At 40.7% G+C, this 17834-nt stretch overlaps 1 protein-coding gene across 1 annotated transcript in view; it reads right to left on the bottom strand.

Moving 5' to 3' along the window:
• Nucleotides 1–17834, bottom strand: part of LOC128696904 (organic cation transporter protein-like) — a 135239-nt gene that overhangs the window by 36272 nt on the left and 81133 nt on the right. Inside the window, exon 9 of the mRNA XM_070096000.1 lies at nucleotides 735–916. Coding sequence (XP_069952101.1) covers nucleotides 735–916 — 182 coding nt within the window. The remainder of the gene's footprint in view (nucleotides 1–734; nucleotides 917–17834) is intronic.

Genomic DNA, 17834 nt, shown 5'->3' with positions numbered 1-17834 from the left:
TAAACAAATTAGTCGTTAAACGAGGAGCATACTGTAACGGTAGTGGATTTGTGTCAACTATCTTTGATATTGTTTCAGTGTCACCTTTACACAAATTATAACATTTCTGATATATTTTTAAATATTTATGAAGCAGTGTACTGTATATTGTAATAAACAGAATTGAGGAAATCAGCCTCAATATACATTAATTAGATATATAGTATAGTGCTCAAAGATCTTGCCCGTCGTAAATCGAAGGCATCCGAAAATGAGTACATCGCCAAGTGAAGAGAGGCTGCATTTCAGTAAATTATCAAATTTGTACCTGCTCAGTCTATACTTATAGAGTATAATCCACCTTATAGAATCCAACATTAATAATATTGTGAAGCCAATGTGAAGAAACATTGTTGTTTATTGAATAGAAAATGGGTGTCACTTATGCTACCCAACAACAGCACAAGTCTTGTGTTCAGGAAGCCACACCAGTGGTGAAAAGTTGAACCTGATCAGATGAGCCGTTCTCCAGTTATTGCATGGATGCCAACGATTTCAAGTTGTTTATACCATTTTATAACATAAAATTTGCTAGCATGCCATTGAAAATTAATAGCCACTATAGTGTAATATAAATCCAAAATTAACTATGCAAAAAATGCAAAAAAAAAGAAAAAAAAGAAAAAACTCATATTACTTTAATCAATGAGTCTTGAAAATTTGCATTACTAATAAATTTTATTTTAATCACTTACTAGAGAAGCAATGAATGCTGCGAGAATGCCACCAGCTCGAGCACACATGGAACAAGTACCAACTCCCACACTGCGGTACTCAGTTGGGAAGATCTCGGCAGAGTAGATGTAAACGATGGCAAATGCTGCTGAGATTCCAAACTTACCCAACAAGCTCAGAACAACCACCAGCCAGTTATTGCCTTTTATAAGAAACAGAAAATTAAAGGAATTACACAAATATCGAGATAGAATAAAGGCTAACTAATTTAATTGTACGTTAAATAAAATTGTTGTTTTCTAGGCATTGTTAGTAAGATATAGTAAATGGATTATTTTATCTAAATTGAGCTTAAATTTATATAGCATATATATACACAGGTTAATTAATTCTTTTGTTATACTTCCATTACTGACAAAAAAGTTGTTTTCCGGAAAAGAAGCTATTAATAGTTGTCATCTCCAATATTAAGCAATTTGCGATGAGAAATGGTAATGTTGCAATAACTAAGATGAACTGTTGTTGGAGCTTCAATATATACTTTATATAACACATCAGAATGATGCAATGAAAGTTAAAAATAAGAGAAATATCCTGCCAAAAGAAACTCATATTTAAGAAATTCGCGTCAGAAATTATTTGTGTTGAACAAGAGTAAGTCTTGTTTAAGAATTTAATAGATATATGAAAATTAATGTGGTAGTAATTTTAAAAGAAATTAATAATCCTATAGATGATATAAACTTGGAGAGAAAAACCTCAGTTTCAGATAATATTACCTTTATCAAATCAATAAAACTGCAAAATGGCAAAAAAATTACTAATTAAAAAAATTTATGACCACCAAGTCGTTTTTTATCATAGATGTTATGTAATAATCAAACCACATAAACAAGGTAATCCAGACAGACCCATAATTAGCTACGTAAGTTCAGTTTCCTACAAATTATCGAAATGATTAATAGATAACAAAAAATGGCACAATACCGTGACTGGAACAATACACAAATAACCCGCACAAAGAAGAGAGGAGCTTACGACGACGTTTCGGTCTGACTTGGACAATATACTTTTATTGATCACAACTGTTTGCAAAGTTTCTAACTTTAATGCCAATTATAATATTGTTTTAGTTGACAAATTAAGCATTATGACTTATTTAAGCAATTATAATATGGTTTGATATCCCCTTATTGTTCACAAAAGTTCAAATTGACGAATTATTAAGCTTCCTATCTGAAGACCTCGATAATTGCGATTTGCCATTGCCAGTACCAACAGTCTTTGAGCTCATTAAACTTTGCACTGTTGATGCAAAGTTTGTGCTTAATGACGAATTTTACTAAGATATTTTGTATGGAAATTGGAAATTCTCTCTTACCTGCCCTTAGCAACTTGTATACGGAATATTTTGAACCAAGATTCTTTAACAGATTTTTCCAGGTAAAGCTAAGTGCTACAGATATATTGATGATGTCTTATGCATAATGTCCAAGAATATACATATAAATCATTTCCGTTTTTAATTAAATAGTCTAGCTCTTTCCATGAAGTTTAATGCTGAATTTGAATAAAATAATCTATTGTCTTTATTAAATGTCTTAATTATGAAGAGGAATCGTAAACTTAAATTTAAAATATACAGAAAGTGAGCAAATGCGTTCACTATTATTACATTTATCATGATAAACATTGTATTTTTATCTGTGTTTTTGAGAGTTCTGTGTATTTACAAACTAAACTTGATGGCTAAATAATTTTTGAAGTTTTACGAAATAGCAAATGCTCTAAAATATTAAAAGAACATAATTGACAAACCTTTTAAAATTGACAGAAATATATTTTACAATTCGAAAAAGAAGTGGCAGAAATATTCATCCAAGAATATGTTCGTTCTCCCTTTCAATGAAAAAAATTCTTCATATATCTACTTAAGAATTTTAAAATCCAAATTGCATTTACAAATTTTCATTAAGTTAACAAAAAATACTTGACTAAAAATTGTCACCAAAATAACGATATCTGTGTCTATAAGATTTTATATAAAAAAATAAAGTTTATTAAGGTCAACTATGAAAAATCCTGAACTAAACATAGCATTAGAACTAGAGAAGAGTTGAATGCTCTTTTTATTATGAGAGCGATTATAAACGCTCAATTGATTTTCGTAAGACCAAGGAACTAACATCAGGCAGATTCAAGGCCAAGAGAAAAATAATTGAATCAAGATTCATATATAAATAACAATGATTTTAATATGAATACTAGTTAAAGGTAACATAAATTAGCGTTAAGTTATACAAGACTAATCGTACAGTGATCTTATACTGACACCAGTAACATAACACTAGTGCTACATTGTCTTATACTGACACCAGTAACATAACACTAGTGCTACAGTGATCTTATACTGACACCAGTAACATAACACTAGTGCTACAGTGATCTTATACTGACACCAGTAACATAACACTAGTGCTACAGTGATCTTATACTGACACCAGTAACATAACTCTAGTGCTACAGTGATCTTATACAGACACCAGTAACATAACACTAGTGCTACAGTGTCTTATACTGACACCAGTAACATAACACTAGTGCTACAGTGATCTTATACTGACACCAGTAACATAACTCTAGTGCTACAGTGATCTTACACAGACACCAGTAACATAACACTAGTGCTACAGTGATCTTATACTGACACCAGTAACATAACACTAGTGCTACAGTGATCTTATACTGACACCAGTAACATAACACTAGTGCTACAGTGTCTTATACTGACACCAGTAACATAACACTAGTGCTACAGTGATCTTATACTGACACCAGTAACATAACTCTAGTGCTACAGTGATCTTACACAGACACCAGTAACATAACACTAGTGCTACAGTGATCTTATACTGACACCAGTAACATAACACTAGTGCTACAGTGATCTTATACTGACACCAGTAACATAACACTAGTGCTACAGTGTCTTATACTGACACCAGTAACATAACACTAGTGCTACAGTGTCTTATACTGACACCAGTAACATAACACTAGTGCTACAGTGTCTTATACTGACACCAGTAACATAACACTAGTGCTACAGTGATCTTATACTGACACCAGTAACATAACACTAGTGCTACAGTGATCTTATACTGACACCAGTAACATAACACTAGTGCTACAGTGATCTTATACTGACACCAGTAACATAACACTAGTGCTACAGTGATCTTATACTGACACCAGTAACATAACACTAGTGCTACAGTGATCTTATACTGACACCAGTAACATAACACTAGTGCTACAGTGATCTTATACTGACACCAGCAACATAACACTAGTGCTACAGTGATCTTATACTGACACCAGTAACATAACACTAGTGCTACAGTGATCTTATACTGACACCAGTAACATAACACTAGTGCTACAGTGATCTTATACTGACACCAGCAACATAACACTAGTGCTACAGTGATCTTATACTGACACCAGTAACATAACACTAGTGCTACAGTGTCTTATACTGACACCAGTAACATAACTCTAGTGCTACAGTGATCTTATACTGACACCAGTAACATAACACTAGTGCTACAGTGATCTTATACTGACACCAGTAACATAACACTAGTGCTACAGTGTCTTATACTGACACCAGTAACATAACACTAGTGCTACAGTGATCTTATGTTGATACCAGTAACATAACACTTCTACTACAGTGGTCTTATACTGACACCAGTAACATAACACTAGTGCTACAGTGATCTTATACTGACACCAGTAACATAATACTAGTGCTACAGTGTCTTATACTGACACCAATAACATAACACTAGTGCTACAGTGATCTTATAATGACACCAGTAACATAACGCTAGTGCTTCAGTGTCTTATACTGACACCAGTAACATAACGCTAGTGCTTCAGTGTCTTATACTGACACCAGTAACATAACGCTAGTGCTTCAGTGTCTTATACTAACACCAGTAACATAACACTAGTGCTTCAGTGTCTTATACTGACACCAGTAACATAACACTAGTGCTACAGTGTCTTATACTGACACCAGTAACATAACACTAGTGCTACAGTGATCTTATACTGACACCAGTAACATAACGCTAGTGCTACAGTGATCTTATACTGACACCAGCAACATAACACTAGTGCTACAGTGATCTTATACTGACACCAGTAACATAACACTAGTGCTATAGTGATCTTATACTGACACCAGCAACATAACACTAGTGCTACAGTGATCTTATACTGACACCAGTAACATAACACTAGTGCTACAGTGATCTAATACTGACACCAGTAACATAACTCTAGTGCTACAGTGAACTTATACTGACACCAGTAACATAACTCTAGTGCTACAGTGATCTTAAAGTACTGACACCAGTAACATAACTCTAGTGCTACAGTGATCTTATACTGACACCAGTAACATAACACTAGTGCTACAGTGATCTTATACTGACACCAGTAACATAACACTAGTGCTACAGTGATCTTATACTGACACCAGTAACATAACTCTAGTGCTACAGTGATCTTATACTGACACCAGTAACATAACACTAGTGCTACAGTGATCTTATACTGACACCAGTAACATAACACTAGTGCTACAGTGATCTTATACTGACACCAGTAACATAACTCTAGTGCTACAGTGATCTTATACTGACACCAGTAACATAACACTAGTGCTACAGTGATCTTATACTGACACCAGTAACTTAACACTAGTGCTACAGTGATCTTATACTGACACCAGTAACATAACTCTAGTGCTACAGTGATCTTATACTGACACCAGTAACAACTCTAGTGCTACAGTGATCTTATACTGACACCAGTAACATAACTCTAGTGCTACAGTGATCTTATACTGACACCAGTAACAACTCTAGTGCTACAGTGATCTTATACTGACACCAGTAACATAAAACTAGTGCTACAGTGATCTTATACTGACACCAGTAACATAAAACTAGTGCTACAGTGTCTTATACTGACACCAGTAACATAACACTAGTGCCACAGTGAGCTTATACTGACACCAGTAACATAACTCTAGTGCTACAGTGATCTTATACTGACACCAGTAACATAACACTAGTGCTACAGTGAACTTATACTGACACCAGTAACATAACACTAGTGCTACAGTGATCTTATACTGACACCAGTAACATAACACTAGTGCTACAGTGATCTTATACTGACACCAGTAACATAACACTAGTGCTACAGTGATCTTATACTGACACCAGTAACATAACTCTAGTGCTACAGTGATCTTATACTGACACCACTAACATAACGCTAGTGCTTCAGTGTCTTATACTGACACCAGTAACATAACGCTAGTGCTACAGTGATCTTATACTGACACCAGTAACATAACACTAGTGCTACAGTGATCTTATACTGACACCAGTAACATAACACTAGTGCTACAGTGATCTTATACTGACACCAGTAACATAACACTAGTGCTACAGTGATCTTATACTGACACCAGTAACATAACTCTAGTGCTACAGTGATCTTATACTGACACCAGTAACATAACACTAGTGCTACAGTGATCTTATGCTGACACGATTTATGTAACAATAGTGCTACAGTGATCTTATACTGACACCAGTAACATAACACTAGTGCAACAGTGATCTTATACTGACACCAGTAACATAACTCTAGTGCTACAGTGATCTTATACTGACACCAGTAACATAACACTATTGCTACAGTGATCTTATACTGACACCAGTAACATAACTCTAGTGCTACAGTGATCTTATACAGACACCAGTAACATAACACTAGTGCTACAGTGATCTTATACTGACACCAGTAACATAACACTAGTGCTACAGTGATCTTATACTGACACCAGTAACATAACACTAGTGCTACAGTGATCTTATACTGACACCAGTAACATAACACTAGTGCTACAGTGATCTTATACTGACACCACTAACATAACGCTAGTGCTTCAGTGTCTTATACTGACACCAGTAACATAACGCTAGTGCTACAGTGATCTTATACTGACACCAGTAACATAACACTACTACTACAGTGGTCTTATACTGACACCACTAACATAACGCTAGTGCTTCAGTGTCTTATACTGACACCAGTAACATAACACTAGTGCTACAGTGTCTTATACTGACACCAGTAACATAACACTAGTGCTACAGTGATCTTATACTGACACCAGTAACATAACACTACTACTACAGTGGTCTTATACTGACACCAATAACATAACTCTAGTGCTACAGTGATCTTATACTGACACCAGTAACATAACACTACTACTACAGTGGTCTTATACTGACACCAGTAACATAACACTAGTGTTACAGTGATCTTATACTGACACCAGTAACATAACGCTAGTGCTTCAGTGTCTTATACTGACACCAGTAACATAACACTAGTGTTACAGTGATCTTATAATGACACCAGTAACATAACGCTAGTGCTACAGTGATCTTTTACTGACACCAATAACATAACACTAGTGCTACAGTGATCTTATACTGACACCAGTAACATAACACTAGTGCTACAGTGATCTTATACTGACACCAATAACATAACACTAGTGCTACAGTGATCTTATACTGACACTAGTAACTTAACACTAGTGCTTCAGTGATCATATAGTGACACAATTATGCAACACTAGTGCTACAGTGATCTTATACTGACACCAGTATCATAACAGTGATCTTATACTGACACCAGTAACATAACACTTGTGCTACAGTTATCTTATAGAGACCCCAGTAACATAACTATAGTGCTACAGTGATCTTATATTGTCACTAGTAACATAACATCAGTGCTATAGTCATCTTATCCTAACACCAGTAACATAACACCAGTACTACAGTGATCTTTCCTTACACGAACCATGTAACACCAGGGCTACAGTGATCTTAACTTGATACCAGACACTTAACACCAGTAATACAGTGATCTTATCCTAACACCAGTAACATTACATGAGTTCTACAGTGATCTTTACTTGAGACCAGCCACTTAACAGTTGTGCTTCATTGATATTAACTTGACACGAGCCACATAAAACTAGAAAATTGTTAGTGTTCTTAGCCACATAGCTTCAAAACACAGTGATATTAGCCTGATTCCTGCCGCATAACACCATAGCAATGTAACAATGACCTTATTAAAATCAAGGTCATGGAACGTTAATTACATTATTTAAGAGATTGACGTTTTCTAATACGTAATAAAATCCAACTGAAATTTAAAATATGCTGTAAGTAATGGCTTTATCATTATTCCTGTTACCCTTGAGTACAAACCTCTCCTCAGCTTCCTTGCATATTGTTGCCACATATTCCATCATCTCGTTTACTGACTTCCCTGCCAGTTCTCTCTCCCACTGAAGTTCTGGAAGTTCTTCATGCCTGCGAAGTCCTCTTTCTTGTAGTTTGGCTTCATTCGTCCGGCCCTTCCTGCTTGCCCCTCCACCTGCAAATCTACGTTGTATTCGAAGCTCATAACCACATGATTACTGGCCAATAAGGGTCTTTCATATGTGATTTCGTCAATATCTGCACTACTGAAGGTGAATACTAGTTCCTGTCTCGCTGGTTCACCCTCTCCTTTCTCTCTGGAATTGTCCCTTAAGTGTTGGTACATGAGGTTTTTCAGTACCACGTCCATCATCTTAGCCCTCCACGTTTCTTGATCCCCATGTGGCTCCAAGTTCTCCCAATCAATTTCCCTATGGTTGAAGTCATTCATGATCAGTAGCTTTGCCCTTCTCGCATGAGCTCCTCTGGCCACTTCAGCCAGTGTGTCAACCATCGGTCTGTTATTCTCATCATACTCTTGCCTTGGCCTCCTGCTGTTCTGTGGTGAGTTATACATAACTGCAATTACCACCTTGGGACTTTCATACTGAAGCATTCCTATTATGTAATCTCTTGTTTCTCCTCTGTCTCCTCTCTCCTGCTCGTCAAAATCTCATTAGTTTCTGATCAGCAGCGCCACTCCTCCACCCCGTCTGTTCCCTCTGTCTTTCCTCAGGATCTGATATCCTTTTGGAAAGATGGCGTCTGTTATCATTCCTGTGAGCTTGGTTTCTGTGAAGGCTATGATGTCCATGATGTCCAGTGATGGCTCTTTGATTCTCTCATGTCACTCCTTCCACTAATTCATTATTCCATCAGTGTTGGTGTACAATACCTTCAGTTTCCTCTCCAACACTATGTTTTGGGGGGTCTGTGAGAGTGGTGAGCCTGGGAATGTGCTGCAGGATTCTACAGCAATGTGTGGGGTGGGCACTGTGAGGGTGGATTGTGGTTTCTGTTGGGATAGTGTGTTTGGTTGTGGAGTTCTGGGGATGGTTCTGTGTGTGTACTTGCTCTTGTTGCTCTGCCCTGCTCAGGTTGTCCTCTGCTGATTCTGTCCTTGTCTCTCTTCCTAGCCCCTTTCGCTTTTGTGTCATCTTCCTCAGCTGCTGTCATTCTGTTTTTGTTCTGTCTCAATCTAGGAACACCCTCTCTGATGATTCCTTCAACAGTGGTTTCTCTTGCAGGATCCTGTTTTGCAGTGTTTCTCTTCTGAAAATCAGCTTGATTGGCCGCTTTCTTCCTTTTCCTCCTATTCTCTGAAAATTTACAATCTCAGACATGTAAACTTCACCAATTTCTTTGATGTTCTCAGTCTCCTGTCTTTCTGCCTGCCGTCTTTCATTGTGTCTTTCCCTCACTCTCCTGAAGCCCATGAATAAACACTGACTTCGCCCTCTCCTCCTCCCATTGCATTTATCTCTGTGTTTCTGGTTATTGTTCACACATGATCATTTTCTCTCCACCTTCACCCCTATCCCCCACCACAATCCCTGCTCCCAGCTGCTCTCCCCCGTCATTTCTGGGCCCTTCTTGGAGGGCTGAGAGGGCCTTAGCATAAGTTATGTCTCCTTCCTTCATGTTGGGCCCCTCGTTTAGTAGGGGTGTACCAATTTCAGATGCTATGTCTCCTCTGGTCAATACCCCTGTAACTTATTTCAGACTATTTACGTCATATTCTAGGACCCTTATCTTGGCTACTGCAGCTTCGACTTGTGGCTCCCAATTCTTCTTCTCCTTCTCCAACCTCTTTTCCAACTTCACAGAAAGCTCTGCCTCCATCCCTTTCTCCATTTTTGCAGAAAACACTCATAGTTTGCTTTCCCACTCTTGTTCCATCGTTTTGCACTTGTTTTTCCACTCATTCTTCCCTACCAGAACCACTTGTTTCTGAACCCTTGGGCCTTCAAGTTCCCCTCTGAGCCACCATTTTTTATGGGTTATGTGCTGTAATTGTGTATTTGTGAGGTGGAAGAGAGGAGGGGAGAGGGACAGGGAGAATGAGGGAGGGGTAGGAGAAAGAGTGGGAAGGGGACTAGAGGGTAAAGGGGTGGTAGGGAGGAAGGAAAAGAGAGAGGAATGGGGGGACAGGGCAAGGGAGGGAGGGAGAGGGAGAGACAATGGAGAGGGGAAAGAGTGAGAGAGATGGGAGAGGTAGAGGGGAAAGAGTGAGAGAGATGGGAGGAGAGAGTGGAGAAGTGGGAGGAGTGGAGGGTTGTAAGGGGAAGAGAGGTGGGGAGAGGGACAGGGAGAATGATGGATGGGTGGAGAAAGAGTGTATCTCTGTGTGTGTGTGTGTGTGTGAGGGAAAAGTTCAATAGATAGGAGTAGAGAGGGAGTATATAGTAACAATAGTTTCATTGCCGGCTAGTTGTTAAGGTAGGGTAAGTCAAGCTCCCGCTATTCCCACCTTTTTTCCCCCACCCCGAAAGTGATAGTTTGACTGCCGGCTGCTTGTTAAGGTAGGGTCAGTCTAGCTCCCGCTATCCCTTCCCCTCCTTCTCCCCCCCCCCGAAAGGTGACGTGTGGGGCTCCGGTCCAAACAGTAATCACTAGACTCACAGCTCCCAGCACTACTATTGGATGACAGAGAGGGTCACCTGCCAATCAACGAGCAGAACTGATGGAGATGGACTAACGTCCTGAGACTTCCCCTTTTTGGATTTAATTACCTGTGCACCTGTATGAAATTGCAGGACGTAACCCCTCATCATTGCAGCGGTAAAGAACCTGCTTTCCTGTCATCGGGATATAATACTCACGGCTATACTGTGAAGAACGAACCGGTGGGTTATAACCAACACCTGCGACCCCCCCCCCCTATCATCAGCAACTGCTACAATTTCAACAACACAGTGTCACCAACACCAGACACCCCTATATACATTAGCGTTGAATTCAGTTATCATTTATATTTTTCATTTTTCATTTTCTTTAATGTAGGATTAATATTTCATATTTAAGTGTTTTATATTTTATATTTTATATATAATAGTGTTTATGTTTGTCTGTTATTATTTCTTTTTCTATTCATTAATTTTCCTGAGGAGGAGCCAGCCTTGGTAATACTGTTTGAAGTTGTTACAGGGCTGAGTAAGCCTTCACAGTGTGTGTGTGTGTTGGGTGTTGGGTGTTGGGTGTGGGTGTGTATCTGGGTGTGGCTGGGTGATGGTATTCGTGTGTCTGGGTGAAGGTGTGGGTGTGTTTTGTGTGAGTGTTGAGTGTGTGCAGTGTACTCACCTTATTGAGGGGGAGAGAACATGGGGGTGGGAAACCTTGAGGGGGGGAGACAGTGAGGGGAAGACACCGTTTGCTTGTGTGTCTGTGTGTGTGTGTAGGGGATTGAGAGAGAGGGAGCGATGATGTGTCAGGTCAGCTTTCTAAAAGGTGTGAAACTTTGTGCGTGTTTGTGTGTGTGCACACACATTTATGTTTATGTGTGCCCAGAAATAATCCTCCTCACTTCTATGTATCAATAATACTAATAAATACTAATAATAATACTAATAAGTACTACTAATAATACTAATAATTATAATAATTATAATACTAATGCTACTAATACTCAGCTTCTACAAGTGCCTAAACACATGTGCTTGAGTATGTGTGTGTTTGATGGTGTCTTTCACTAGCTTCCCACCAGCCCTCCCTCATGCACTCATCAATCACATCTTCCCACCAGCCCTCCCTCATGTACTCATCAATCACATCTTCCCACCAGCCCTCCCTCATGCACTCATCAATCACATCTTCCCACCAGCCCTCCCTCATGTACTCATCAATCACATCTTCCCACCAGCCCTCCCTCATGTGCACTCATCAATCACATCTTCCCACCAGCCCTCCCCTCCCTCATCTTCCCACCAGCCCTCCCTCATGCACTCATCAATCACATCTTCCCACCAGCCCTCCCTCATGCACTCATCAATCACATCTTCCCACCAGCCCTCCCTCATGCACTCATCAATCACATCTTCCCACCAGCCCTCCCTCATGCCCTCCCTCATGCACTCATCAATCACATCTTCCCACCAGCCCTCCCTCATGCACTCATCAATCACATCACTCATCAATCACATCAGCCCTCCCTCATGCACTCATCAATCACATCTTCCCACCAGCCCTCCCTCATGCACTCATCAATCACATCTTCCCACCAGCCCTCCCTCATGCACTCATCAATCACATCTTCCCACCAGCCCTCCCTCATGCACTCATCAATCACATCATCTCATGCACTCATCAATCACATCTTCCCACCAGCCCTCCCTCATGCACTCATCAATCACATCTTCCCACCAGCCCTCCCTCATGCACTCATCAATCACATCTTCCCACCAGCCCTCCCTCATGCACTCATCAATCACATCTTCCCACCAGCCCTCCCTCATGCACTCATCAATCACATCTTCCCACCAGCCCTCCCTCATGCACTCATCAATCACATCTTTGCACTCATCAATCACATCTTCCCACCAGCCCTCCCTCATGCACTCATCAATCACATCTTCCCACCAGCCCTCCCTCATGCACTCATCAATCACATCTTCCCACCAGCCCTCCCTCATGCACTCATCAATCACATCTTCCCACCAGCCCTCCCTCATGCACTCATCAATCACATCTTCCCACCAGCCCTCCCTCATGCACTCATCAATCACATCTTCCCACCAGCCCTCCCTCATGCACTCATCAATCACATCTCCACCTTATCAATGTTTATTTTACTCTAATTCTGGTGATAGCTGGCAGGAGTGAGTGACCCTCTGTTTCCAGTGTGCAAAGACCAGCAATTCTGACACACTATTCAACCACACATTAGGCGAGTGGTACTTGCAGCTGGCAGTGGAGCGGTAGACAAGTTGCTGCTTGTTGCCTCCATGTTGTCATACTCATTGGCCTTCTAAGACTTTTTTCAAAATCCTTCACCCATGATAAGTTATATCCATTTATACTTATACACCACACGCTCCTCAAGTGTTTTCATTTTTACTTTTGGTAAATTACACTTCCCATTGGGTAAGTTACACTTCATATTTATTATGACACACAACCTTCTATGGCATCACCACTTCCTGGAGGCCTACTGCCTGCAATCTTCCCAGGTTATACTTTTTTAGCTTTTCTTCGTTTTCTTGTTAACTTTTTCACACTCGATGTATGCTACCCCACATTTTCCTCATTAACCAACCTCACTTAACTCTTGACCTTCTGACTTTAATCACTTGCTTTGTACTTTCTATATTTGTAACTGTGTGGCAACAGGTGCCTGCTAGGCCTCTAATGATTTGGCACTCTCATATTTTGTTGTATAATTACAGGCTTCCTCTCGCCTTTTTTTTAATTAATAACTTAGGTTATCACTTGTAGGGTTGATCACTGACCCTGTCACTACAGCTGGCTTCTGCTAAGAGCTAATGCACTCCCTAAAAACACTAAGATTTTCTGAGCCTTGAGTCCCACTACACTCTACTGCCAGCCGTGTGTCTATGTGTGTGTGTGTGTGTGTGTGTGTGTGTGTGTGTGTGTGTGTGTGTGTGTGTGTGTGTGTGTGTGTGTTTACTCACCTATCTGTGGCTGCAGGGGTCTAGTCAAAGCTCCTGGCCCTACCTCTTCACTGATTGCTACTAGGTTCTCTCTCTCCCTCCGCTATGAGCTTTATAAAACCTAGTCTTAAAACTTTGTATGGTTCCTGCCTCTACTACGGCACTTCCTAGGCTATTCCACTTCCTGACAATTCTAAGACAGAAGAAATACTTCCTAACATCCTTTTGACTCACAGGAGTCTTCAACTTCAAATTGTACCCCTTTGTGTCTGTGTCCCATCCCTGGAACATCCTGTCTTTGTCCACCTTGTAAATTCTTTGCAGTATTTTATATATCATTATCATGTCTTCCCTGACTCTCCTGTCCTCCACTGTTGTCAGGCCGACTTCCCTTAACCTTTCTTCGTAGGACAATCCTCTTAGCTCTGGGACTGTTGCAGACCTTTGCACTTTAATTTTTTGACGTGCTTGACCAGGTATGGATTCCAAACTGGTGCTGCATACTCCAGTATGGGCCTCACATATATGGTGTACAGAGTCTTGAACGATTCCTTACTGAAGTATCGGAATGCGCATCAGGAGATGGGCTTGGTGTTATACTCACCCCAAGATCCTTTTCCTTGAGTGAGTTTTGCAGTCTTTGGCCACCTAGACTATACTCTTTCTGCGGTCTTCTTTGCTCTTCTCTTATCTTCATGATTTTTCATTTGGCAGGATTTAATTCAAGGAGCCAGTTGCTGGATCACGCTTGAAGCCTGTCCAGGTCTCTGTAGTCCTGCCTGATCTTCGACTGATTTAATTTTCCTCATTAACTTCACATCATCTGCATCATCTATCCCTTCCATTATGTCACTTATATATACCAAAAACAGCGCAGATCCTAGGACTGGCCCCTGTGGAAGCCTGTTCATCACAGACACCCATTCCGATACCTCGTCACATACAATGACTCGTTGTTGCCTCCCTGACAGATATTCTCTGATCCATTGCAGTGCCTTTCCTGTTATGTGTGCCTGATCCTCTTGCTTTTGCATTAACCTCTTGTGATGAACTGTGTCGAAGGCCTTCTTGCAGTCCAAGAAGATGCAGTCTATCCACCCCTCTCTCTCGTGTCTTACTTCAGTTATCTTGTCATAAAACTCCAGTAGGTTTGTGACACAGGATTTTCCTTCTCTGAAACCATGCAGGTTGTCGTTTACAAGCTTGTGACTTTCTAGGTGCTCCACCACTCTCCTTTTGATGATCTCCATGACTTTGCATACTATACACGTCAGTGACACTGGTCTATAATTTAATGACTCGTGTCTGTCTCCTTTCTTAAAAATTGGAACTACATTTGCCATTTTCTATACATCAGGTAGTTGCCCAGTTTCAATGGATGTGTTCAAGATTTGTGTTAGTGGCACACAGAGTATCTCTGTTCCCTCTCTAAGACCCATGGTGAGATGTTGTCTGGTCCCACCGCCTTTGAGGTATCGAGTTCACATAGCAACTTCTTCACTTCCTCCTCGGTTGTGTGTATTTCATCTAGCACTTGTTGGTGTACATCCCTATTCTGAATTCCTAGAGTCCTTCCTGTCTCCACTTTAAACACTTCTTTAAATTTCATGCTGAGCTCCTCATATACCTCTTGGTCATTTTTTCTGAACTCCCCACCTCCCTTCCTCAGCCTGATTACCTGGTCCTTGACTGTTGTTTTCCTCCTGGGTCAGTCTTGACTTTCGATGCTATGTCATTTTCGTATTGTCTCTGAGCCTCACTTCTTATCTGTGCATACTTGTTTCTGGCTTTTTAGTGAAGCTCTTTATTTCCCAGGGTCCTTTGCCTTCTGTACTTTTTCCATTCTCTAGTGCACTTAGTTTTAGCCTTCCAGCATTTTATGTGAACCAAGGACTCGTTCTGGTCTTTCCATTATTTCTGTTTCTCTTGGGAAGAAATCTCTTCTCTGCCTCTTTACATTTTGTTGTCACATAATCTATCATTTCTTTTACCGGTTTTCCTGCCAGTTCTCTCTCCCACTGAACGTCTGGAAGGAAATTCCTTATGACTGTGTAGTTCCCCCTTTTGTAGTTTGGTTTTCCCCATCCTATTCCTGCTACCCTCTCCACTAGTAGCTCATCTATGTATTCAGAGCACATAACCACATGATCACTAACTCCCAGAGGCCTTTCGTACGTGATATACTCTATGTCCAAACTACTAAGGTGAATACTATGTCCAGTTTTACTGGATCATCCTCCCCTACCTCTGGTAGTGTCTCCAATATGTTGATGTATGAGGTTTTCCAGTACCACATCCATCATCTTGGCTCTCTATGTTTTGGGACCCCCATGGGGCTCCTGGTTTTCCCAATCTCCTTGTGATTGAAATCACCCATAACTAGTAACTTTGCTCCCCAATGTGAGCTCTTCTGGCCACCTCGGCTAGAGTGTCAACCATTGCTCTGTTGCTCTCGTTGTATTCTTCTCTTGGCCTCTTGCAGTTCTTTGGCTGCTTGTTCATTACTGCAATTACCACCTTATAGCCCTCAGACTGGATTGTTCCGTTAATTCCTTCCATTTCCTCAAATCTCCACCGGTTTTATTGAGCTGCACAACTCCTCCTCCCCCTCTGCTCTCTCTATCTTTCCTGAGGATTTGATATCCGGGTGGAAAGATGGCATCTGAACCTTGTGAGTTTCGTTTCTGTGAGTGCTATTATGTCTGGAGAAGCCTTCTTGATTCCTTCATGCCACTCCTCATACTTATTTGTTATTCTGTCTGCATTTGATTACCAAACCTTCAACTTTTCTAAAACTGTGATCTGGGGGGTACGTTGGGGTTGGAGAAGTGGGTGACCTGATGATGAACGATGGATGGTTGCTGTGAAGGTGGAGTTTGTAATGAGGTGGGTGGGGGCACTGGGTATGGCATGTGGGTTTTGGTCAGAATGTTTGGTTGCATTAGGGTTGTCCTGGTTGGGGGGCTTCTGTATGATTGTGAGGGAGGTTGTATATGATCCTCCTGAGTCTGGGTTCTCCTGTCCATTTCCATCTTCACCTCTCCACCTTTCGTCTTTGTATCCTCTCTTTCAGTTACTGCCTTTCTTCTCATGTTCTGTCACGGTCGAGACACCTTCCGGTATGCTGGCATGTCCCTTAGTCTTGCTTTCTCCTGCAGGATCCTGTTTTGAGCCGATTCTCCCTTGAAATCACTATGACTGGACGGTTTCTTTCTCTTGCAAACCCCCTATTCTCAGAAAATTTCCCAGCTGGGTCAAGTCATCTCCTTCTATTGCTTTCATGATGATTTCAATTGTTGTTTTTTCTCCTGTCTTCTTGCTTCATAAGTTTCCCCTTCAACTTCCTGGAGCCCATAAATAAAGACAGATCTCTCTTTTTCATTCTCCCATTGCATATCCCTATTTATTCCCTGATTCAGTTTAGTTGCATCTATTGCAACATTCCTTTCTTCAAACTCTTCACTATCTGTTGTCCTTGGCACAAGTGGTCTGTCATTTTCCCTTCTCAGCTTTCCCTGGGCACTGCTGTGGTCTTTTAGAGCCTCTACATATAGCTTAGCTCTTTCACTTTCTACAATCCTCTTAATTATTGCTGATGTGATACTCTTTTTTTTTCTCGGGTTCCACGATGATCTGATAGAGCCTCTGCATACAGTTTCACCCCTTCATTCCCTATGATCCCCTTGTTTGTGACTGAGGTAACAGTTTCTGATGTTATGCACACATTGCCCTTAAGTTCTTTAGGCTGTTTCAGATTTTTCAATTCCTCTTCTAATCTCTGTATCTTAGCCTCTGCTGCCGTGGCTTACATCTACCACTTCCTGCTCTCTGCAGCTTCCTCTCCTCCATTCTCATGCTAAGCTCTTCTAGCTTCCTTCCCCACTCATGGTCCCTTTTCATGAGCTCTGCTACCCAATCATCCTTCCTATTTTCATCCTCCAATCTCCTGGTTTTCCATCCTGCTCTCTGGCAACCCATTTTTCTTTTGGTTGAAATGGAATGAAAAGCTTATGCATTTCTGTGTGGGTGTTTTGTGTGTGCTTGTCTGAATGTGTGCATGTTGGGTAGAGGGAGGTAGATGGGGAAGATGGAGGATGCCCTGCCTTTCTTGAGTTATCTTGGGTGGCTATCCCTTTGG

Source organism: Cherax quadricarinatus, chromosome 52 (assembly GCF_038502225.1).
Source record: "Cherax quadricarinatus isolate ZL_2023a chromosome 52, ASM3850222v1, whole genome shotgun sequence".
In the NCBI taxonomy this organism is placed as follows: domain Eukaryota; kingdom Metazoa; phylum Arthropoda; class Malacostraca; order Decapoda; family Parastacidae; genus Cherax; species Cherax quadricarinatus.
This window is presented reverse-complemented; position numbering and strand designations above follow the sequence as displayed.